The sequence below is a fragment of the Prionailurus bengalensis genome, chromosome D1 (genome assembly GCF_016509475.1).
Source record: "Prionailurus bengalensis isolate Pbe53 chromosome D1, Fcat_Pben_1.1_paternal_pri, whole genome shotgun sequence".
In the NCBI taxonomy this organism is placed as follows: Eukaryota; Metazoa; Chordata; class Mammalia; order Carnivora; family Felidae; genus Prionailurus; species Prionailurus bengalensis.
The window spans coordinates 69,106,997-69,131,305 of record NC_057346.1 but is presented as its reverse complement, the minus strand read 5'-3'; the positions used below and the strand labels follow the sequence as shown (position 1 = coordinate 69,131,305).

At 50.6% G+C, this 24,309-nt stretch overlaps 1 protein-coding gene across 12 annotated transcripts in view; it reads right to left on the bottom strand.

The window, feature by feature from the left end:
• Positions 1–24,309, bottom strand: part of MICAL2 (microtubule associated monooxygenase, calponin and LIM domain containing 2) — a 223,587-nt gene that overhangs the window by 106,986 nt on the left and 92,292 nt on the right. For all 12 annotated transcript variants that reach the window (XM_043580680.1, XM_043580682.1, XM_043580687.1 and 9 more), the window contains exons 6-15: positions 22,937–23,092; positions 19,624–19,724; positions 15,053–15,310; positions 13,596–13,711; positions 12,598–12,724; positions 11,708–11,798; positions 10,484–10,631; positions 9,133–9,332; positions 8,626–8,732; positions 289–357 (exon numbers count right to left, since the gene is read on the bottom strand). In XM_043580680.1, coding sequence (XP_043436615.1) covers positions 289–357; positions 8,626–8,732; positions 9,133–9,332; positions 10,484–10,631; positions 11,708–11,798; positions 12,598–12,724; positions 13,596–13,711; positions 15,053–15,310; positions 19,624–19,724; positions 22,937–23,092 — 1,373 coding nt within the window. The remainder of the gene's footprint in view (positions 1–288; positions 358–8,625; positions 8,733–9,132; positions 9,333–10,483; positions 10,632–11,707; positions 11,799–12,597; positions 12,725–13,595; positions 13,712–15,052; positions 15,311–19,623; positions 19,725–22,936; positions 23,093–24,309) is intronic.

Below are 24,309 nucleotides of genomic sequence, written 5' to 3'. Positions count from 1 at the left end.
GCTCGGCATATTATATACACCCTCTTACTTAATCTTTAAAAATCCTGCAAATTTCCATACATTTCAAATCTATTGCCTGCATTTCACAGACGTGAACCACAGCCGGAGAGGCTCTGTTTCTCCAGGTTACACACCTCGTAAGTAGTGGAGGGAGGACCAGAACCCGATGGTTTTTCCATCAAGCCAAGCTTAGAACCAAGTGGTTCACGAGAGAGGAAAGAAGGAAGGGCCAGCGCTGTGGCCACTGGCCATCAGGCAACCAGCCTTTGCTTAAACTGACACACGAACCTCATCCAGGTTGTTGAAGCCTCTCCGCCTCCGTTTGTTCATGTCACTCTCTTCAGTTTGGACGTCCACCTGCAGCGGCCAAGAAAGCATGGTGAGTTCAGGGCCATCGAAGTCTGCACTGTTCCACTAACAGCCCCAACGCCACGGAGCTGGCCCTGAGCTGTTGCCCGCGAACAGTCGCCAGCCCAGGAGACAAACAGACATAAATTACCCTGCACTGTAACACACACTATCACAGAGTTCCCTTCAGACACACAGGAGGGAGCCTTCCTGAACCTAGAGGGGGCTCTGTCGGCAGGGGTGGGAATCACATGGCAAAAGATCATTCTGAAACCTCCCAAAGCACAAAGAATCTCTGTTCTGGAGGCAAGGCGGGGACTGTCTCTGTTGTCAGAGTGACCCTGGGCTCAGAGCAGTCCCCAGCCAGGTCTGCTAATGCCCGTCCACATGTTCCAACATGGAGACCACCTCCCACAAGCAGTGGTACTGCCCACCTCACAGGTGGGGATTCCCAGGGCTCCGATCAGCCATCCAGGGATTTGATGGCAAATTAATCCACCGTTCAGTCGCCATTGCAAATACCAATAAATGGTATTCTATCAACTTCAAAATAGCATCAGGTATGGTCTGAAAACTGTGGTGACCATACAGCCCTATTTGCCCAGGACAGTTTCGATGTATCGTTTTCCCCAGCCGAATTATGCAGTGTTCCCTTTCCCTCTCAAAAGTACCCTGGTTAGACAGTAAATCACATGGCTGCCCTACCAATAAGCCCTGACAGCCTCCTTTCTGCTGCCTGAACCTGAACATTTAAATCTGGGAACCCCCCTCTATACACGCCCATTGCAGTAACCCTGCAAGGGCCACCAAAGGCCACACTCACGGTCAGCCTCCTGACCTCGAGGGAATGGGCGGGACTGCACCGATGGAGCTGAGTCTGGGGGTTGGGCTGGATTGGGTGCCTTCACTGCACCCTGCCAGCTAAGTCTATCCTGACCCTGGGGTTACACCGCTCTCCCTCCCCATGCCCAGCATGTTAGCCATAAGCATCTTTGCAGCAGACGTCCTTGCTTCAAGCACTTTTGCCACGAGCATTTTTACCATGCAACTAATTGGATATAAAGCAATGTTGCTGTAACAGATTTACAAAAATAACCGGGGGACAGTTTGGTTTCACCAACTGATTGACAGCTTGGTTTCATTTATCCATGGGCACAGTGCTCCCATTTTCACATTCTACAAATCTTAGCCCTGGCAATGGTCTCTGCAGTCGTGCAGAGTTTTGAACCCACATTTCCCACAGAGCTTTGGGATGTCTATCAATGGACGTGTGACAATATGCCAAGAGTAAATAGCAGGGTGCTTGCAAAGCAACATAAAGCGAGTAGGTTTCCTAGGATTTGGAAATGGATACCTCTCTCACTAAAGGAAGAACGTTTAGCGAAAAAAGAAAACATGCCATGTCCAACAAGGAGACCAATCAGTAAGCAAAAAATATGTAACAGGATGAACCAAAGACTGAAGACCAGTGTTTAAGTCCAGTCCACAAAATGAAACCAGTTATTTGCACAAGGTCGCGATGAATCTACGCCATGCTAGCTACATACTCTGAACGTATCCAAACGTTTTGTATTTCACAATAAAGGCTTTTGAATTTGGTTGTTTTTCATGTTTCATTATGTCCTTTTCAATGAATGCCCATCTTTTATTTTTTGTGCTTTTCTCTTTTAGAGTAAAATTGCCTCTTGACGCTTATGGTGAGACTGCCCGGAATCCTGCCATCAGTCTCTAGCTGGGGCCTTCTCCAAATGGCCGGGCCCCCGAGGGCCATGGATGTTCCCTTCCCTGGGAAGCCTCCACCCTCAGACAGGCTTTCAATAGCATGCCAGCTGAAATCCCAGGCTTTCTTCCACTTGGGATGCAGTGGGAGGGCTGCTGGCCACTCTCTCCCTCAAACCCAGGAGTACAGCCCCTTCACCCCATGCTTGTGCTGCACCAGGAACTCCTGGACCCCCCAGTACACACACTGCTGTGTACCCACTTGCTCCCAGCAGAAGCACCTGCTTCCCCTGCTTTTATACTCCTGTCTCCTCTGTTCCCTTTCCACATTCACCAGCACCTTTAATATTTTGAAAGATAAGATCAACCACTGTTTAGTCATTGATATTTGTTCAGAAATCTGACGCTTCCCTTGTTCAGACAGTACAAAAGAGCAGATCTGAGGGCCCTGCCTTCCCTTCAACATTTCCTTCAGCTTTTAATAAATCATTATTCTGTGAATGGAAATGATTTCAACCCAAACGCTTGGGCAAACACCAAGAGAAACAGATGACCTTATTCGCAACAATGTTGGGTCTTAGAGGCGCAGGCTGTCTGGGCCCCCGGCTCTAGTGCCTATGAATGGTTTGCTGGGGGAGACCAGAGTGCAAGAAAGTACAGGATGTCCTATCCAACAAGAACTCTCCATGCATAATCTCAGGGTTTTCTGTTGCGTTTTTTTGTTTTGTTTTGTTTTGTGTTGCTTCCACCTTAAATAAAGACTTGGCTTTTCTCTCAAAGAGCAACACATCTTACTCTCGTTTGACAGCTTAGGGCTTGACTGTTCCAACATCAGAGCCTGTAGAGATCCAAACCCAGTATGTTAGCCACAGGCTCACAAAAAGCACTTCTAGGACGGAATGTGCCCAGTAGCACCACCTAAGACGACCGCAAATCCTTTGGGGGAAATAAAGGAAGTGGATGGGGTAACCTCCACTCCTCTGATTCAGCCTGAGCTATGGGACAATAACATTCGGTCTATATGGAAAGGTTACCTACATACATACCCGAACGGTCTCTACTCTTACTTATGAATTGATCTTGGAAGCACTGATTCTCAACTAAAGAGCTAGGTTAAGACAGAAAGGCAGAAAAAAACTCAAACTTAGGGATTTACCTAAATTTTTCTTATCTCTTTATCTCTATCTGGAAGCCAATGTTGCATTACTACCCCATCTCCTTGGACTCTATTTTGCTCTACGAAGAATGCAGTACAAGAAGGGAAAAAAAGTATTTATTGTGCCCAGTGAGAGACAGCGTGAGAATACACGAATAGTTCACTTTCTTTTGCTTTTTTTTGCCTTTCCCCCAAGAACACATTTCTTTTTAAAAAAATTTTTTTAACGTTTATTTATTTTTGGGACAGAGAGAGACAGAGCATGAACGGGGGAGGGGCAGAGAGAGAGGGAGACACAGAATCGGAAGCAGGCTCCAGGCTCTGAGCCATCAGCCCAGAGCCTGACGCGGGGCTCGAACTCACGGACCGCGAGATCGTGACCTGAGCTGAAGTCGGACGCCTAACCGACTGAGCCACCCAGGCGCCCCAAGAACACATTTCTTATGATGATTTCCTAAAGATTTGAAAAAGTCCATATACTACGGGGCATTTAAAATAATTGGTGTCTCCATTTAAACAAATAATCAGACATATACCTGCTAAACTGATTATTTGATCAGTGCAAGATAATCATGTTCCCATAAAGCCCAACTTCACGTGATGTTAGTTCAAAGGAAACCGCCTTTATATTTAGCTAGCTAGTGTAGGCTGACCCTGGAGAGATTTAGATCTGGGGCACAAGAAGAGAGACTAGCCATTGCAGGCAATGCCCGGATGTGTAGAGGCAGCCATGATATTTAGAAAGATGGCCAGTGACACTGGCAAGGGAGCTCTTCTCTTCTTCAGTAACAGTCATGACTTACTTCCCAGCTGTGTGACCTTAGGAAAATCACCTAACATCTCTGACATCAGCTTCTTCATCTCTTATTTCCTCACCTAGATGTACTATCTAGCTTATAAATTGTTGTAAGGATTAATGAAGTCACGTACACACAGCACTTATCAGGTTGGCTATGGAAGTGTGGCACACTGTTAATTAGGATCGTGCTAGTTAAGAGACTTAGAAAATCTGAATTCTAGTTCTGACCTTGACTTTCACCACCACTATGGGACATCGCAGTTTAATCCCCCCACATGCAAGACTGTCCTTCTCTAAAGCTGGGAGGAGAAGACATGCCCCACCTTCCTCAAAAGGTAACACAGGGAGCAAACGAGATACGCATGAAACTGCTTCATACACTGTAAGGTGCGGCATCGATCACAGCTGCGATGCAGAACCAAGCGTTCAGCCCAACTAGTTTGCCTCATCTCAGAAAACAGGCGCCTCCGTTTACTCACAACTCCTCAGGGACAGGAGCTACCATTTGTGGAGCCCTTCTCACACAGCAGGCAGAGTGGAGGCTCGCACCTGCACTGGTTCGTACTGTCTTTGCACTGGAGCAGTGCCGTGTTGAGGTTGGTGCCATCATTTTGCAGACAAGCAAAGGGAGGTTCAAACGTGTGCCAAATCCCCAGCAGGCCTAAATATGGTTTTGTCTGCCTGGCTTCAAACGTATTCCCATTCTGTAGGTTAGCTCAGAATCCCCGGCTGTGTTGCACAGAGAACAGGAGAGAGATCAGCCTTCAAACCGCAGGTGCCACAGCGGCAGCTCGAAGGCCTGGTGCTTGCTCGGCCGGGCAGCATCTGCACCCGGTGCTCTCGACCCTCCCCAGCTTTCTTCACATCTCTGAATTGAGAAGTACTAGAAAGCTGGTGGGGAGCCCTGGCTGCTGGGTGGAGGTTCTGTGAGAGCAGCTGGGGAAGGGGAGAGGAATTCAGACGGTGCCCCTGGAAGGTCAGCATCCTTGGGCAGCCTCCTTGCCTGTCTTGTTCTCTGCTCTACCCTCAGCGCCGACAGGAGAACGCCACATAATATAGATGCTCAGTAAATATGGATGGAAGAAAGACTTCCTTACCTAATGCCCCTGGCTCTTTGGAAAGTGTTTGTGTGGGAGGAGTGAGGAGAGGAGAGCTGGGCGGGCACCCTCACTGCTGAGACCAGACACCCACGCGAGCCATGCTCTGTGAACTCCACTCTCCCGGGATCAGTGCTGATGGAGACACCCGCCGCCTGGGTCACAGTCAGCCAGCTGAGCAGGATGAATACCCTGGGGCTGCCAACGTGGCTCCTGGGATGGGCTTGTCATGAATAAGGGACACGTCTGTGTTGTGTTGTCCTCCAAGAAGTGGGCTCAGAATAGGGAAAGAAAGATCAGGTGCCCCGAGTGTGTTGTAACATACTATATGCAGTGACTGGAGTGGCCATAAATGCAGGCATTACCCACAAGCAGTAGGTCTAGGAGCACATACCCAGGAGGACAGGGACCACGTATGTGTGTTCAGACGTCACTTGTGGTGCATAGTGACAGGAGCTCTGGAGTCCCCGGGAATTTTCCTATGCCACAGGACCAGAGGCAGATCTTCAGAAGCAGACTGAGAGCTTTTAAAGAGGAAAATATAATCCCCAAGCTCTTCTTCTTTCCCCAGGCATGGCCATTCAGTCTCCGGAGGTGATCGGTCAACCTCAGTCATTTACCACTCACCAGAGGGACGATCCTCCTGGCGGACTGAGGGGAAAGTTACATTCTCTAAAAGCAAACAAGGTCCTTGGAGGTGAAAAGTCTTTTATTTTGCCTGGAGTTGATCAGCTTGGTTGGGATTTGGATGCTATCAGGGTTAGGGATGAGACAATAATTTAACGCCAGCAGTGAAAACCAGGAGAGAGGGAGAGAAATTTTTAAGACTGGCTCCACAGAGAAAACCGGACCCTCTCCAGGTTAAGATGCTGCATCGTGAACAAATATGGGCTCCTCGATCCCCATATCAAGATGCTCCTCTGGGAAGTTAGTGAGGGCATTGGCAGGGCCAGGGAGGGATGGGGAAAGGGGGTGAGGATGAATACAGATGCCCCTATGTGTACAGATCCTGGCTGTGTGCTGTGGCGTAGTCATGCGGGCAAGGTCTAGCCTACACGGCTGGTCCATAGGGGCACCTGAGCTGGGGCGCTGAGGACTGTGTATCTAACTGCACCGACACCATCTGGGTGTGACCATGGTGGAGCCTCTGGGTGTGTGCCGTTTTCAGAGTCTCCTGTGCAGACGTCCTCCGTGACCATCCTGTGGGAAGCTGGAGCGTACAGAGTACCCTGCTTGTGGGAAATGCCAAGGCCAAAGAGGATTGCAGGTAGGTTCCCCAAACCAAATAGTGTGCGGGTACAAGAAGACACATGGTCAGATGGGGAGGGGGTACCTTGTGTGTGGTCTGATCACTGCACTGGCACGGAGTGGTGGACCGTCTCTTAGTCAGTGATGACTAAGGCAGAATGTGATCCAGGGGCCTAACTCACCAGCCCACCCAGAGGAAGCATTCGATCTGAGGTACAAGAGGACAGATAATGCCCATGCCAAGCACTTACTTCAATGACCTACTCTTTCTACCTGTCCAAACAGCGTGGCAAATCCTAGACATAAATGGGGCAGGGGGAGGGACCGGACCCCTCGCAGGATGGGCAGTCCATTTAGCACACTTTGGGGTGACTGGACATGGTTCAAACTTAGCCGGGGCGGGGCCAGGCAGAGCCCACCTACTCCCCCTGCATTTTCTAGCAAAGCCAGCGAGAAGTAGGGTGAGGACCTAGCAGCCCTTGGAGGGCCTGGCTGGCCTTGCTGACAATTCCTACCACGTGACCCAGAGCTGGCCAGGCTGGTTCAATTCTGTCACTCTGTAAACAGAGGCGGGGTGAGTGATAGGTGTAAACACTCCTTTCCAGTTCCCCCTGCTGTTCCCAGTTGTGGGCTGAGTGGTGGGAGAAAGCTGGTGAATGGATAAAGGGGTTAAATATTTGCCTCTGTTTCCAGAAAGGCTGCATTGGCTTGCTTGGAATGGGGAAGCCCAAAGTGGGGATCCTTGGAGGAAAGCTAGCTGGGCTGGGGTGAAATAAGCCTATGACTGGGCTCCAGAAGGTGGCTTGAACTCAGTGGGACGTGCGGTAGGCCACGGTGCCTTCGCACAGAGCCTGTGCATGGGCGAGGCGTGGCCCCTTAGCTGTGATGTGCCGACCCACACACCTTCCTGCTCCAGCCCTCGCCTTGCTGGCCCGTTCTGTCCCGTAGACAGGGTGTGGCAGAACATTACGTGCCCACTCCTGGAGTTAGCTCAAAGGCTACGACGTTGCTGGGAGCCTAGACCTCAGTGGAAAAACTGACCACTGCTCACACAACTGAGGGAAAGAAAGGAGGCTACGTGGCCCCAGCCCCACCCTGGGTGGAGGGCTGGCAGGACTGGGCACGACTGACCACGAGTAGGAGACTGTCGGCAACCTACAGAGACTCAGACACACGCAAAGGCCCACAGCACTCTCGGCTGTGCCGCCGCTCTGTGGAGGGAGGTGAGCTTTGTGTGAGTACTTGCCACCTGATATCTCTGGGCCTCTAATTTTTTTGATCTGTAAAATAAGCACGTTGAGCAAGATAACTTGTATCCTGTCTAGCATGGTGATGCCATCATTCAAATAAAATGACAATTTCTCATTAGGCTCCTAATTCCCAAACGGTGTACCAGGGCAGCCCGTGACCCCATAGTATACTTGTAGAGGAGTCATAGGATACTTTAAATTTTCTAGGGAAACACGGTGAGGTCTGTTGTACACCTGGCAAAATACCCCTACCAAGTTACTTGGACGTATACCTACTTAGCAAACAGAACTTATAGGGGTTTCTTTTGAGCCAGGGGCACTGTGATAAAAATTACTGAGGGACCGATGGTGCTGTAAGTCAGGAAAGTTTGGGAAGCTCTTTAGGCTCTGAGCTCCTCAAAGGCATACCTTCTTCACCTCTGTATACTTGCTACTTGTCAAAAAGAATTCAGCCCTAACGTTGGCCAACAGTAGGGCACAATAAACATTTGCGGAAGGGAGGGAGGGAGGGAGGGAGGAAAGAAGGAAGTGAAATTAACCGAACAGACTGTGTCAGTGTAGTATTCCCACACACCTCTGCCACTAACAGCCATTGTGATCCTGATCTAAACTGTTTCACAAGGGAGAAATCGTCTCCTCCCTCCCCCCTTAGCAGCCAGGGCTAATCTGATTTACTTTATTATTTTTTTTCAAATTTTTATTTACATTCTAGTTAGTTAACATATAGCATAATATTGATTTACTTTAAAAAAATGTTCCAGCCACGTGAACTCTCAGCTCTCTGCCACACCCTTCCTAGAACCACTTTCAGGTCACTGAAGCCAGCTACACGGTGCCGGGGCGACTTCCAAAAGTGGTCAGTCACTAAACTGAGCTTTGCTAGTGTCTTCTGTGAGCACCTTATCTGTGTAATTCATCAGCATTAACAGACGGAGAGCAGGACATTGCCCTCCCCCTTGCCCCATCCATGAGCAAAGAGACACTAAACAGAAGCAGGTCGACACTTACTCGCGGGGTCCTCTTCCTCGGAAACGTGAGGTTGAGATAGTTGTGAGAAATGAAGGATTTGGCCAAGCTGAGGTCAGCATTTTCTCCATAGTTTTTGCCCCAAGAATCTATTCATAAATAAAAATATGATGGAGGTTAGACCCCGCCACCGCGACTCCAGGACTCAGGGCGGTGGGAGAGGGGGTCATTGCTACAAGGTCCCTCCAAATAACTCCCTTACCCACAATGAAAGATACAAGTGAGCTGGGTAGGGGCTGTGTAGCTCCATCCGTGACCTCCCAGCCACAGGGGCAGACCTTCAACCTTTCGTGGCACCTGCCACACACACCCACTTACACACACAGGTCTGGGTGGGTTGGGTCCGCTCCCATTTGGCCTCAAAGTGAGAGGAAAGGCAGGGGCCAGCCCCAGAACAGATGACACCAGAGAGCAGAGCAGCCAGACATGGGCATGGGGCAGAGATGGCCCAAGGGTGCAGCAAAGTCACGCCCCAAAGCAGGGCCTTACCCACAGGCCTCAGCGGGGTGCCCCGGAAGAGCTCGTAGAACTTGGAGAGGTACATGACCATGCTGAGCTTGTCGGGCTCCTGGGCTGATGCCATCTCCTTGCCTGTGGTCACCGGGGGGATACCAAACTCACGCTCAGCCACGTCAAATGCCAGCTGGTTGTTCTCCACGGCATCGTCTTCATTCAGAGAGTCAAAGTTGCTGGAGAATCAAAACAAACTGAAGTTCAAGGACAGGAGACATGGGTGTGAACAATGGGCTGAACAAACTTACCCACAAGGAGCATTATGAGTGACACTCTGCTGGGTCTCAGGGGCAGGGGTGTGGGGAGGGAGGTGTGGCCCCAGCCCCTGCCCTCATCATCCCCTTCCTGCTGCCTTCACCAGCACCACCACCTACCCCCCACCCCCCCTCACACACACACCCACTGCTTCTCCAGGGAAGCTCCTTCTCACTCAGGGTGGGACCAAATCGGATTTAGGCATTGCTGCCTGGGCTGGAACAATGGGAAGATAATTTACACCTGTTTGCTACTTTATTTTTAAGTAGTTCCTTTATCTTCTTGTGCTTTTAATTCTAAAAGTAATATGAATGTCTCATAAGAAAAAGAATCAAGGTGTATACAACATATAAAGTGACAAGTGAGCGTCCCATCCCCTTTTTGAGGCAACCTCACTTCCTAAAGGTATTGACTGCTAACCCTTTGGTGGGTTTCCTTTCCTCCTTTTGGATGAATGTACTCGTGGGCCTGCAGTTACTCTGCAGTTGATTTGAATCCAACATCAATAGATTATTGGGCCTTCAACATCACAGTGTGTCCAGCGTTCCTAATGATGCTGCCATTATTGCCAATAGGTGGACGAAGACACAAACTCAGAGAAGGCAAGTGACCTGCCTAGTGCCACACAGCTGATTGGTCTACATCTCAGTTCGAATTCTTTCGGCTGTAAAACTCAAACTGGTTCCCAGAATGAGGTCTTGCCCGGAATTCTTCTCTTGTGGGTAGAGTGCCCAGGGGCAGAGGCTCCATTTCCCCAGTGACAGAGGGGACGTGGGGACAAGAACGCCCAAGGGCAGAGGCTCGATTTCCCCAGTGACAGAGAGGACATGCGGGGACAGGCACACGCATGCGGCCTGAGCTGCTCTTCCTCATCACAGATTAGGAACTCAGGTCACGCAAGCTGCTTACAGAGTAATCAGTGCGAATGGAAAAGAACTTAAGAAAACCTCCAATAGAAGATACGTTTCAAGCCAAGATTCTGCATCTCGCAGAACAGCTCTCATCCCCCTTGTCCCCGGGTCCCCTTGGGCCATGAAGGGCTTGGCAGGTTCATCCGGAGCCCCCGACTCACATCAGCTCAGGCCGGAAGCGGTGGATGATGGCACACAGGGCCAGGCCGCTGCGCCAGGATGTGGTCAGGTCGGTGACATTGACGTGCTGGTAGCCCTCGGTTTGCTGCTGACACCAGGTTAAGAGCTTGCTGGGCCGGATGTCGGACTCTGCAACCAGGGGAGACACACAGTGGTGACAGGCTCTGGGGAAGTCTCAGCAGCCTCCCTGGGGACCAGTAAGAACAGCACCAAGGCAAAGGCCAAGGGCATGGGTGCAGCCCCAAGGCACCCTGTCAACAGCGTGGTGGGAAGGAGGGCAGGATACTGGGACAGGACACATGTTCTCCGGCAGCAGAATCGCTGAGACCCCCTGTGGCCAGGCGCCAGTCAGAGGCTACATACGAACACAGCGGGGAGCACTGTGTGGACCCTGCCAACATCTCATCTGGTGGGGCAGGCAGACATGGCAGCAGGTGACGATGACACCGTGCTGTGATGGCAGAGATGTGGGTACAGGGGGCACACGAGCAGGTCTGCTCCTCGTCTGCCAGGGCAGCGGAACTCGCCAAAGCGAGAGTCATGGAGCAGGTGTACCTGCTGCTTGAGGAGTGTCTAGGGATTCATCAGACAAAAGAAGGCATTCTGGGAAGACAGAAGAGGGCTGTGCCATGGCAAGAATCTAGAAAGGCTGGCCAGGCTACGTGCAACAGCTTGTTACAGGGGTGGCAGCAGTGGGGCGTGGGGCATGAAGGGAAGGAGGGGTGGCCAGTAAGGCTGTGTGCGCCCAGAGATTGGGAGGATGCGGGGTCCAGGCAGGCAACAGAAGCCAGAGAGCTCTTTCAGCAGGACGGGGACCTGAGCGAGTCCAATCGATCATGTAACTATCCCTTCCCTCCACCAGGAAAAGAGGGTAGCATGTGGAGCTTGTTATCTAGCTGGGAAGACAAGATCCCCACACTAGACACAACAGTGAAAGAAAAGCAAGGCCCCAATAAAGTAGTTCCCCAGTTCACTTTCATGTCCTAAGTTCTTCATGCATATTAATTCCTCTCCAACCCATCTACAGTTGGCGTTGTTGCTGTCCTGGTTTTAGAGAAGAGGACGCTGCAAGACAGAGGAGAAGTCCCTGGCCAAGGTCACACAGCTCATAGCAGAATAGCCTACTGGACTGCAGGGTCTGTGCCCCCATGGTCACTCCACCCCCACGCCAGCAGCCTGGCCGAGGACCCGGGTCGGCTGCTTACCCCTCCTGGAGAGGCCCACGGATCTCCTCACTGAGCCCAGCCTCTCGAGAGGCCACTGGTCCAGCTCCTTAGTGATGTATAAATGCTTCACCTGCAAGCAAGCACTTTGGTTAGTGCTGACTTTAAAGAGACCACATAGCTGCCCACCAGTATTTCCCCCAAAGCCAGTCTCAGGGTTGACCCAGCCTCTACCCAGTGTCCACCATCTATCTTTTCCTCTCTCCCTGGAGGCCATGGCCTTCAGCAAGAGAACCGGGGAACCTGAGACACAGAGCAACGGGTCCCACCCAGTGGTCCACCCAAATGTGGGGGGACTCAGGTGTGAGAAAATGTAATTGGCTAACTTTAAGAACATCACACCGTTCTTCGTACCATTGCCTGAAGAAGTTGGCAGTTGTGTGTTTCTGAGTCAACGGGAGCAAAAGGGACTGTTGGACTGCGAACTGAAAGGACTTGATGGCTGGCTGAGGAGACTATTTGAGGGAGGCATGCTCAGCCACGCATATGTGCGGTGACAATAAACACGTAAGCATATGTGCAGATGTGGACACCACACATGTTCTAGTTCTTTCTGTGGGCTAGACACACGCTGACTCTAGTTTTCTCCTGCAGCTCTCCTGGAGACAGGAAGTGGTCCCACACCCAAGCCAAGAGGCATTGGTGGCCTCAGTCCCAGGGATGTGGCAAAGTTTCTTGTTTTTTTTCTTTTTCTTTTTAAATTAATTAATGTATTTATTTTTAAATTTATATCCAAGTTAGTTAGCATACAGTGTCACAACGATCTCAGGAGTAGATTCCAGTGATTCATCTGGAATGTGGCAAGGTTTTACATGACCCCTACCCACTGCTCAGTGACGGGTGGTCCCCATAGGGCCCAGGGAAGGACTTACCTGATGGGGCCTGACACAGTTAGAGTTGAGATTTGGGTACCGTGTCCCTGGGTCCAACGTGTACTGCTCAAAGTTCTTGTTGATGTTCTCTGGGGTAGTCTGAGGTAACAGCCGATAGAGACTTTCTCTAGGATGAGGCAAAGCCCAGGGGTCAGGGGTTGCTAGGGCAGCCTCAGGCCCTTGTCTGCACACCACCCCCCCCCCCCCACCGCCTTTGCTCTGCTCTTAAAGGCTCCTTGGATATGTCTGTATACTCCTCCCCTCAAAGCCTGGCCCTCATGGTTCCTCATGGATCCACAAAGTGGGGGAGATTCGAAGGGCTGGAGAGAAGGTGGGAGGGGGTCCACAGGCAGTGACGCTGGCCTTCTTCCCCCAAGAAGAGGGCAGGGACACACAGCTGGCAGCAGAGGGACCTGTGGTTTTGCTATAACCACCACTCAGCCAAGCTGCGTCCTATGGCCTGCCCCCCATGACCACTGGCCTCCACACCCAAGACCAGCAGAGGCCTGTCCCATTCACCAGCCCTGATTTCCCCCGGTCCACCAGCTGTTACAGCCACGTGGCCAGCAGCAGGAGTCTGGGCGGAAGCCCCAGAGGATCTTAGCAGCAGAAGAGGCCTGGGAGGTCAGAAATCCAGCCCCCATGGGAGGACACTCAGCGCTGCAGTGAAGGCTTCCCCCTAAACCTCTTCTGGCTCTGCAGTGACCGGGCAGTGCTGGGAACCCCAACTTCAGGGCCGCTCCAGGTCAAGATTTCCCTGTTGCATTCAGGTCGTAAGGTCCTGGCCCCAAGAAAGAAGTCACTGAAGGGGGCAGAGCATGACAGAGAAAGTTTTCCTGGGGATGCTGATGATCAAATCAGGGCCCGTGTGGGAAGGCAAATGAAAGATTCATCCCAGGTTCATCCGGGAGTCGCCTAAAGGCCAGCCTTGCTCTCTTTCCTGTCTGATTTTGGAACCAGCCCTGCCCCCAGCTGGAAACCCTGCCGCTGATACTCACCTTTCGGCCAGCAGCTCCAGGGGAGGGGTGCCCTGGTCCCAGCTTTTCACCATCCATGCCGTGTCAAAGGCTGCCAGGAAGCCTCGGGCACAGCCTGTGCCCATGGGCCAAAACGGCTGGAGAAGAAAGTGTGGAACATTCCCGTTAATTCTAAAGGCCCCCGCTTTGCCTTCCCATTCTATCCAGCACTTGGGGCTTGCCAGGCCCTTGCGAGGCACTGGAGGGGGTGAGGGGTGACAGGACAGACCCTAGGATTCACCGCAAACACAATTAGCTATAGCACAAAGTCCTGTGTAAAGGGTGCTGTATCACAGGAACAGCAAAACTGCTTTGGGGCTTACAAAAGACACAGGCAAATCCCCACCCTGGGGAAGGCGATGGAAATCAGGGAATACTTCGCCAAAGAGTTGCATTTGTGAGGATTTTAAAGAATGGGTAGGATTCTCATCTTGACCCGTTCAGGAATAGCATGGGCAAAGGCATGGTGGCTGGAAAATGACGGTGCCCGGTAGAGGAGCAGAGGAGGGTAGCAAGAGAGAATGCTGAGAAGGGAGACGGGGCGGAGGGGGCAGGTCACAGCCCACACACCACGGGGAGCAAGGGCTGGTTCACCAAATGAAATTCTTTTTTTTTTTTTAATTTTTTAAACATTTTTAAGAGAGAGAGAGAAACAGGGTGCAAGTGGGGGAAGGACAGAGAGAGAGGGAGACACAGAATCCAAAGCAGGCTCCAGGCTCTGAGCTGTCAGCACAGAGCCTAACGCTGGGCTCGAACCCATGAACCCTAAGATCATGACCTGAGCCGAGGTCGGACACTTAACTGACTGAGCCACCCAGGCGCCCCTGACCGAAGTAAGTTCTCACTGAACTGCCCCATGGGCACCCAAAGCATAGTCTGGAATTTGACTCTTACTTGGAATAAACACACATTTTTTTTTTTTTTTTTGGTTAGTGCTGACTTTAAAGATAAAAATGTAATCCTTCTGAAAACATTCTATCTAAGGATCCTTGCATTTGCTGATTCTCTGGGAAGCACTTTGAGCAGGGAGGCCATGGACGGAAACTGGACTTGGGGCCCCATATGCCTTCTTGTACCCTCTACGATCTCCATGTTGCAAGGCTCCAGAGAGAGCTCCCCACTCGAGGAAGAAGTTATGGTCCAGCTGAGGGCGTGCATGTTCTCAGGAGGCCAGCCTGTAAAGTTCAGAGCGGGGCTGACCGATTTTGTACTTTGACAAAGAGGTCGGCCCGAAGAGCCCAGAGGTAGGAGAGGAAGATAGAATGAGCTTCTCTGTATTTGGTCAAAGGGCAGGTGCAAACTGGAGACCAGCACGGGCTTGGCAGAGTCCGGCACACTGGCAGGGCACCCATCTGTCCCCTGGCTGAACGACAGCACAGGCTGCTGGCCACACCATAAATGCAGGGATCGGTCTTTTACCAGGAATGGGGGGGCGCTACCTCAAGCAGGCTGTCGCCCACCAGGGCCACGAGTAGCTGGTGTGACTGGCGCTCGCGCACCAAGGCCGCGTTCTCGGAGGCGTACATGGAGGTGAAGTCGAACATGGCCACATCGGGCTGCCCATAATGGTTCATAGCATAGTCTAACGATGGCAGCTGGTAATTGGTGGCGAAATCTGCAGCCTCACGGGCATAGGAAAGCAGGTTGTCCTGGTTCACATTCTCCGCACACAGCAGCATCTCCGTGTCGATGTAGTCCTGGGGGGGAGAATAGGAGCAAAATGTTGCAATCTGCCCCTGGAAAGGGCAAGTGTTCATACCCATATCTTTGCAAAAGGACTTGGAATGGGTTTGGACAGTGAGGCTGATCAAAACAGAAAATCAGGGCCAAAGGAATCAAGAGGAACCAAATCAGCCCTCTGTACAGGGCCAACAGAGCTGTGCTTAAGCATCGCACTTGACTTTGAGCTTCCTGGCATCCGAGGCAAAAGGGAAATGTGATGTATGGCAAGGCTTTCCTTATCAGAAAGAAGGAAGCATAGAAATTCCTAGGGGAGGCAATTTTTTCCTGGCACTAAATTCTAAAAGAACTGTCTCACGTAGGAATTTTGACAGAGAACACAGTGTTGCAATAAACAGTTTACTCAGTAATGGTCTTGTGGTAAACACGGAAGTAAATTTCATATGGCCGGTTCTTGTGATAACTTTCAGCAAAAATGAAAAGACAAAAGAGCGAGTAAGTAATAGTGATTTTATAGCCGACTAAGCTGAGCTAATAATATGGTCCGGACATACTGTGTTTAGTGGGCAAACAGGACCAGAAAAGAAATGGGTAACTGGCATAACTCTTGAACTTTCTCTGCAGAATCAGTTATCTCTTCTCTGGCCAGGCTGAGGGTTGCTCAGGGCCCTGTTCTGCTCTCACAGTGTTAACTGCTACAGCCCTGGAGGGCGCTGGCTTCCAGCACCAGGATACCCATCCTGGAGGGACTCCAGCAGTGCCCCATAGCATGTCCCCCAGAGTCTAATCTGCTCCTCGTGTGGTTAAGGAACCAGAAGACTATCTTTCCTGAAAGGTAGCAGAGAAGTGCAGATCCTGAGGAGGGTGGGGTGTGGGCGGGGACTGGTGGGGCCATCCAGAGCATCAGGTCACAGTCCACCCCTGCTACGCAGTGAGTAAAGTTGGGCAAGTTATCAAAGTCTTCGGAGTTTCCGTTTTCTTGTTTGTAAAACAGGAATGACAAAATCCACCTCATACAGTGAGGACCGAGGGAAATGGCAGACATAAAAATCCCCAGCCTGACGCCTGGCACGTGAGAAGAGCAAAGTGAGTGGGAATTTCCATTCCCTATAATTCACGATGGCACAAACACAGCATGTGGGGAAGCGCGCCCCTGGACCTCCCCTCCCCACCCTGAGGCACCAACAAGAGTATTTATAAAGGTCTTGGAAGGCACAGCCACATCTACAAACAGAGCGACCTACTGTGTCCATTTTCCTCATAGCCGTGATTTCAAATACCTCATCGCAGAAATTCTCATATGTTCACACCATAGTGCATCACCCAGTTTGCACCCAGCAGTGGCCCAAGGGTGCTTTGCCGGGTCACGGCGTTCAGGCTGGAGCTCCTGCCATTCGCCTTTCCTTTCTCCTACCTGCTCCACCAGTCACATGACCAATTTCCTTCCTTACAAACGTGGGGATGAGATGGGGAAGGGTGAATGGAGAGGTCTTGAAAATACTCCCTCTTCAAAGCATGCCCACAAGCGCCCATGAGGTGGGCGGGGTGATGGGGGAGTGTGGTCACGCCTGGTGCTGGTGTCCCAAACAGGGGTGTGGGGACCTGCAGGGCTGGGCTGGGGTAACAGCTCACCCGGCCCAGGGCTGCTGGAAGGAGCCACGGGACCTCGTATGGCAGGAGGTCCCAGGAGAGGGGACGGTACAGAAGCAGGACAGGGAGCAGCAGGGAGGGGGTGAAAACAAGGACAATGGAGAGAAAGGTGGGAAGGGACCCTAAACGAAGTGGGCAGGCCTGGAGAAGTAGTTTTAAATTAAGACAGATGCAGGAGGATGAAGGTGGGCCCCGTTTACAACACGCATAGGTACTGAAGACAGGCTGCGTCCTCAGCAGCGAGGAGGGACAGTGAGAGATGCGGCAAGAATAGTACAGGGCAGGGAACCTGATGGGAAGAGCAGTCACCCCTACCTCCCCACCCCCGTGCTGAGCTGAAAGGAAGGCTGGAGATCAGAAGAGAAGGTCAGGCAATGGTTTCGAATGAGGTTGGGCTCAGCACTGGGAGACCAGCTATGATGTACGCTGGCCTCACCTACCTGGAAACAAGGCTCCCTCCCCCCATGGCGAGACCAAGCCTGCTATATCCAGGAGCCTTCGCCTATATGAATGTGGGCCAGCCCGGAGAGGGCGCCAGGATGACAGGCCACCCTCCTTGTGAGGGAGAGCAAGATGGGCAGAGTTGGGAGCCCAAAGCCATCGTTTCCTGAGGAGGAACTTCACTCTCCCTTCAGTAGCCATGGAAGACCAGAGGTCAGTAGGAATAGGTGGGGAAGCAGGTCAGTCAGTCATTCAACACACATTCACTCAGCACCTCTGTGTGCCTCCAGAAAGATGCTGACCCATGCAGGGAGAGGAAACGAGAGAGGACTTGCCATTCCTCTGGGAGCATGACAAGAATGTTAATTTGAGTGGCTCGGGGTAGGTGGACCAGCTCCCAGCTATGCAAATGCTACAGAGCTTGGCCGGGCACATGGAGACTCCTGGCCAGAGCTCCTGAACCAAAGAACTTTCCAGCCCTCTCACGTCCAGCCTGTGGGCTAGAACTTCTAGAGGAGAGTTCCTGTCTTATCTTAAAAGCCCCTCAGCACCAGCTCAGAAGATGCCCCTGGACTCTCTGAGGGGAAAGAAAGCCCCAGTGAGGACACCCACGAGCCTGGGATCTGCTCCCAGATCTTCCACCGTCATTATGGGGTTAGAGTGAGTCACGCTTGCCCACCTGTGTGATGACAGGGACGTGGGGGTATGGAGGGGCTTTGACAACTGCCAAAGAGTTGAATCACCATGAGCAACATGTCATGGCCTGGACAAATGCCCTGGGATGCCCTGAGGGAACCTTAGTGTCCCACAGGCTGGAGTACTCAGCCAGTGAAATAAGAAACCCATGTCAAATTCTGCCTGACTTCCCATGGTGAGAGGTGGGTGCTGACAAAAGCCTCCTCAGCCCCTCCTTTGCAAAGGTTTCCACTGTTCCTGAAGCCCCAGACCCCAAATAGTCCTTCACTACCTGCCATTGGCCTCTCGATGGAGGAGGTAACTTTGGGAGGGATGCCCGTGGAATAAAGGAAAGAAGGGGACACCACCCTACCTCCCCCAGACCGGGTCAGCCGTGGGGCACCAGATGCCAAAACCCACTGCTCACAGATCTGTTGGCTGTGTTCAGTCGGTTCCTTTCAACTCCCATCCACCCCATTCACAGCCTCCTGTCTGCACCTCAGGCTCTCAGCAAGCCCTGAGCCACGCAGAGGAGGCCCAGGGGAGGGCTGGGTTACTAATGCCACCCGGCCGGCTGCCAGCACAAAGTGGTCAGAGGACAGGCACATTCTTCTTCGACAACCGACACTGAATAGTCACCATGCCGCCTGAGCTGCAGGCCGCCACCCGGAGAGCAGGCTGACCTCGGACTGCATGATCGTTATCTTGAGGCTACAGCAGGGGCAGCAGGAACAGAGGCTCTGGATAGGTTGGAAACCTGCCCAAAGCAGCTTCCAGCCCAGGGCCCACCACTCTGTGTGCTCCTTTCTTCTAGCCTCGTACTCGGTTTAAATATGAAGATGCACAGGCAAGAAGCAGAGGCCAGGAAGCCAGCAGGACCAAAAAGCAGGTGTCCAAACCAGACAGAAATGATAGAGGGAATCTACAACCCCCCTATATGCTCCAGGCACGGGGCCCGTTGCTCTGTATACCTGTTAAAATTTACTCCTGCAAACAACCCTTTCGGACAGAAACCATTATTCCTGTTCTACAGATAAGACCGAAGTTCAGGAAAGTTAAGCAGCGTTTAGTCACAGTCCTGAGTTAATCGGTGGCAGAGCCAAGATTCAAGTTGAGCCTTTGTGCCTGTGAGAAGAGAGGGTTCCACAGGACATTACGACTAGAGGGCCACATGTGAAATTCACCAGTGAATGTTGTTTCCGTGTTCCACTCGGACAAGGAGCCCACAGCTGCCTCCGAATGACATGAGACCTCCCAGGAAAGGGAGCAGGGTAGAATGAGACATGGAGAAGGAGAAGACTCAGCCCATCTCTTGGTGGCAAAGGCTCACACCAACAACCGGGGGAGGGTCTCAGCCCCCACCGCCACCCCCCAGCGTTCTGCAGAAACACCTCTGCCTGTATCGGCTCCTTCACTCAACACTCACACGACACCACACGGAAGGAAAATGCTGGTCCTTTTCTTGCCTCCCGCTTTGCTCGGTTTCTGGCAGGACGGCATCTTGCTCCCACACTTGCTGGGTCACAAAGGGAAAGACAGGACACCCCAGCCAAGAGATACGTACGTTAATGATGACACCTTTGTCGAGCAGGCTCTGCTTCTTGGCAGTCATGACGAAATAGTGGGTGCAGTCCTTGTAGTAAACAATGTTCTCCAGATCAATCCCTGCAGAGAGAAGTATGCGTGGACTCAGTTTGATTCCCTCAGCGCTCGCTGCATGCCAAGAGCTCTACTTTGCTGCATCACAGGTGCCGTTGTTTCCCTGCATATACTCATGTTGGGCAAGTTTTTAAAACACACAAGGCTGGGAAAGAGAAAACGGAGTGCTAGAATTTACCTAACTCCACACAGCTAGCTTTTACAGCCCCACTAAGACCCTATGTGCTTTTTCAATTGAGATGTAATGGACATGTAACATGTTGTAAGTTTAAGGTGTACAATATATTGATTTGGTATATTTATATATTGCGATATGATTAAAGCGCTTTAAAAAAAAAAAAACACCTCAAAGTCCTTAGGGGCTGTGGACCAGCACTTCCAAGTTAGAGCCTAGTGTTGCAGAAAGGCCAAGAGTTGTCCACAGCATAGCAGCAAAGCAACAGTAGTCCCGGGATTTGAACCCCAGCCGGTCTGATTCCCAATCGCCACCATGCCCTCCATGTGACCACAGAGTCAGAGAGTGGTGTCAATTCTCCCAAGGCTGTGCTAAGCCATGTTTCTCCCGTTCTCCTGTGTGTGGGAAAACCCAGGTGTCCTGGCAGGAACAAGTCAGGTTGGAAGGCTGGGTTGTATCTTTTTGTACTTTCCAGCAAATGCAAAAACACTCGAGAGACTAGGTTTCTGCTTTTAAAACAAAGCCGTAGCGCCTGGCCAAAGCATCACCTGAGAACTTGGAAGTGTGCATGATCAGAACCCCACGTAGAACCTACTAAATCAGAAACTCTGATGGTAGGGCCAACAATCTGCACTTTGACAAGCCCGAGAGGGGATTCTGATGCACGTGCAAATTCGAGAACTGGCTTAGCTTCTTTGGAGAGAAAGGAACAGACACGTAACAACTTTAACAGCAGCCGACATAGAGGTGTGCTGGGTAACCAGAGGAACCCCTTTATTACCGTTAAATAGGAAACAGCCATCAATGCAGAGGGCTCCCCTGAGAATCAGAGGAAATTCATCCGTGTCACTGTGAAAGGGGCACTGTGAAACAATGGCCAAAGGTGACCGTCCCAGCGAAATGTAAAGGAAACTCACTGAGACATTTGGAAAAACACACTCAATGTCCTGTCATAATTCATATTTGGTGGTTTATTGAAGTATTTATCTTCTTGGTTTTGGAGAGGAAGGGAGGGTTGGACAATTCTTAAATCATTCAGAAGAACATAATACGCTGAATGAAAACATTCTACAGAGAACTGTGGGCTGATGGAGGCCGGGGCAGGGAGGGGAAGATGGGTGATGGGCATTGAGGAAGGCACTTGTTGGGATGAGCATTGGGTGTTGTATGTAAGTGAAGAATCATGGAAATCTATTCCCGAAGCCAGGAGTATACTATATACACTATATGTTAGCTAACTTGACAATAAATTATATTTAGGAAAAAAAAAACAAGAAATAAAACATAAAATCCTAAAAAAAAAAAAGAAAGAAAAAGAAAAGAAAAGAAAAGAAAATGAAAAGAAAAAAAAAGAAAAACAAAAGAAATGAAAAGAAAAAAAGAAAAAGAAAAGAAAAGAAAAAGAAAAGAAAGAAAAGAAACCAAAAAACCCCGCTCTAATAAAATCATGCCACTGTGGTGAAACTCAGAGGATCGCCCAACGGGCACACATCATAATGGCCAGTGAGTGGCACAGTCTGGCTCAATAAGGAATCCCATTCCTAGAAACTAACTTGAAATATTCCCGGGGAGCAGTTTGACCTGTAACAGTGCACAACTGGAAGGTCTATACCAGAGGCCAGCAGACATTTTTCTGTAACAGGCAGATAGTAAGGATTTGGGGCTTTGTGGGCCATCAGGGTCCACAACCACTCACGGCCACAGGTAGCAATGTCAACAAGTGGGTGTGACTGTGCCCCAAGAAACTTTCATTTATGGGCACTGAAACTGGAATTTCATATAACTTTCGATTTGTTGAAAAATAGTCTTCTTTTGCTTTTTCTTCAGCCCATTCAAAAACATTAAAGCCATTCTTAGCTCGAAGGCAACACAAACATGTGGCCGCCCATAGTTTGCCGGCCTCCAATTTAAATGCTTAGGCGGTGACAGTGCATCTACTTAATGAGCTATTCTGTGGCTGCAAAACTGACCATCAGGAGGACCTGGCTGCAGTGTGGACAATATTTCAAATGTGATGCTGGAGGAGAAAATCAGATTCACAAAGAGTATTGACACTCCGAGAAGAGCCAGAGCCCTGTGAAAAGTGGGGCTCCAGGCAGACGATTATTGAAAAGAAGTATGTGAACATGAGAACTCTTTCTGTGCTAGGTGATACTCGGTGTGGATGATTGACTTCTGGTATGAAATTTTTGTCCAACATTGTTGTTACACTGCCTTCCGAGGAGAAATACCTATTTTTAAATCAAGTGAAAAGAAAAATCTGGGATTTACATAATTGGCAGGAGCGTTTCCCCCCTCTTTCCCCTCCCTGGGCTGGATTTCTCTGCACCATCTTTCTGACTGCCTGACGTACTAGTTGTCTGTTTATTAACGGTCTCCCCCAGCAGAATATAAGCTCCAAGAGAGGGGTCTCGTTTTGCCCACCGCTCTTTCTCAGACCCTTGAACAACAGCTGGCACACAGTAGGCAGTCAATAGATATTTGTTGAGTAAAGGAATGAGGATCTTCTTTCCTCAAGGCCCACGGCTGGGGGACACTGATGCGCTGGGGTGAGTACATGCTCCCTGCGCATCCCTGGATGTCCCTGGTGGGGAAGGACGGCTGGCACACTGCACAGAAGTACCTACGCTTCTTCAGGGGCTAACCTCAGGTTACTGGCTCCCTCCTCAGAGGGCTCTCTGAAGCTCACGGTGACGTGGGCATAGACCAACCTCCCTGCATTAGGATGGTTGTCCCTCACTGGACAAGGATCCACTTGGGGAAGGGACCATGTCAACCTCAACTCTGTATCCCATGATACTGATACTGGCACGTAATGTGCACTGAGTAAACGTTGACTGAGTAAATCCATCTTTAGCCATTTTCATGTACAACAGCCAGAACTTTTTCTCAAGAATTGCCCTTGTCCTTGAAGGAATCCTACCCATTTCTCTCCTAAGGAGAAGTCTGGGCTTCTGCTTTATCAGAGTGAGGCTCCCAATCCCCAAAACTGGGACAGCCCAGCATGGACATGGCCTGGTTTGGAGAAAGGTGAGGGTCCCACCTGTTTCTTCTTTAAGGTCCTGAAAAAACTTCTGGTTGAAGATGAAAGCCACCCCGCTAATCTCTTCCACCTTGGCCTCGGCTGTGCTGTTTCTGTTTATGAAGTTGGCGGTGATCGCAATAGCCAGCTTCCCACGGAATTCTTTTCTTCGGAACCCTGCATGAGGCAAAGAGAAAAAGGGAGTCTTTCTTCTGGATTTGGTGGGAAAAGTGAAAAAGATTACTGAGGAAGCTATTCTCAGATGCCTCACGGGCCCCTGAAACCAGAATTCTGCATCTGTAGAGAATAAGGGCAGGTGGAAATGTCAAGGTTTGTACCTGAGGAAGAAACACATCACCAGAGGCCTAAGTCAGTGGGACTTTTTCCTTTCCTGAAATCTATAGGACCAATTATTCTGGTTAGGCTTCTACAAACAAAAGGCCAAAGTGATCTTCCTAAAGGCAATCTGAGAGCTCATCCTTTTAAAGATTTGTTAGGGGGTCGCCTGGGTGGCTCAGTTGGTTAAGTGCCTGACTTCGGATCAGGTCATGATCTCACGGTTCATGGGTTCGAGCCCTGTATCAGGCTCTGTGCTGACTCTCAGAGCCTGGAGCCTGCTTTGGATTCTGTGTCTCCCTCTCCCTCTGCCCCTCCCCTGCTCATTCTCTGTCTCTCTCTGTCTCTCAAAAATAAATGTTAAAAAAAAATTTTTTTTAACAAAAAAGATAAAGATTTGTTAGGCGCTGTTGCTAGGTACATTCATCACACATGCACTTTGAACTTGACGATTAAGACTATATTGTTAGCATTCTTCATGTTTTCCCCCCTTTGAAAAGGATTATGAGACTCAATTCCTGTGGGATGGGGATTTTAAACTTAAAACAAATTTTTTTTAATGTTTATTTATTTTTGAGAGAGCGCGAGTGAGCGGGGGAGGGGAAGAGAGAGAGGAAGACGCAGAATCTGAAGCAGGCTCCAGGCTCCGAGCTGTCAGCACAGAGCCCGATGTGGGGCCCGAACCCACACACTGTGAGATCATGACCTGAGCCGAAGTCGGACGCTTAACTGAGACACCCAGGCGCTCCTGTGGGATGGGGATTTTAACAAATTTTCTATTTCCAGTCTCTAGTGACGGGCACACGGTCCACACTCAATAAATATAGAATGAGTAGACAAAATTTTAACTTGCAATTGATTCGTACAATGATTCCTTGGGGTGCTTGTAAGTGTCAATGGTTTACTTTTTAATGGCGGTGACAGAGAGGACCCCAAGCAGCTGGTCAGACTTCATTCTTCTGCCAACCCCCTTTCTTTCTAGCAGCTGGCTAGCCCACAGTCCCCAGTTTTCCCTCTGTCCCAGACGCCGTGCACTTTGCTTAACTCAAGGCGCTCAT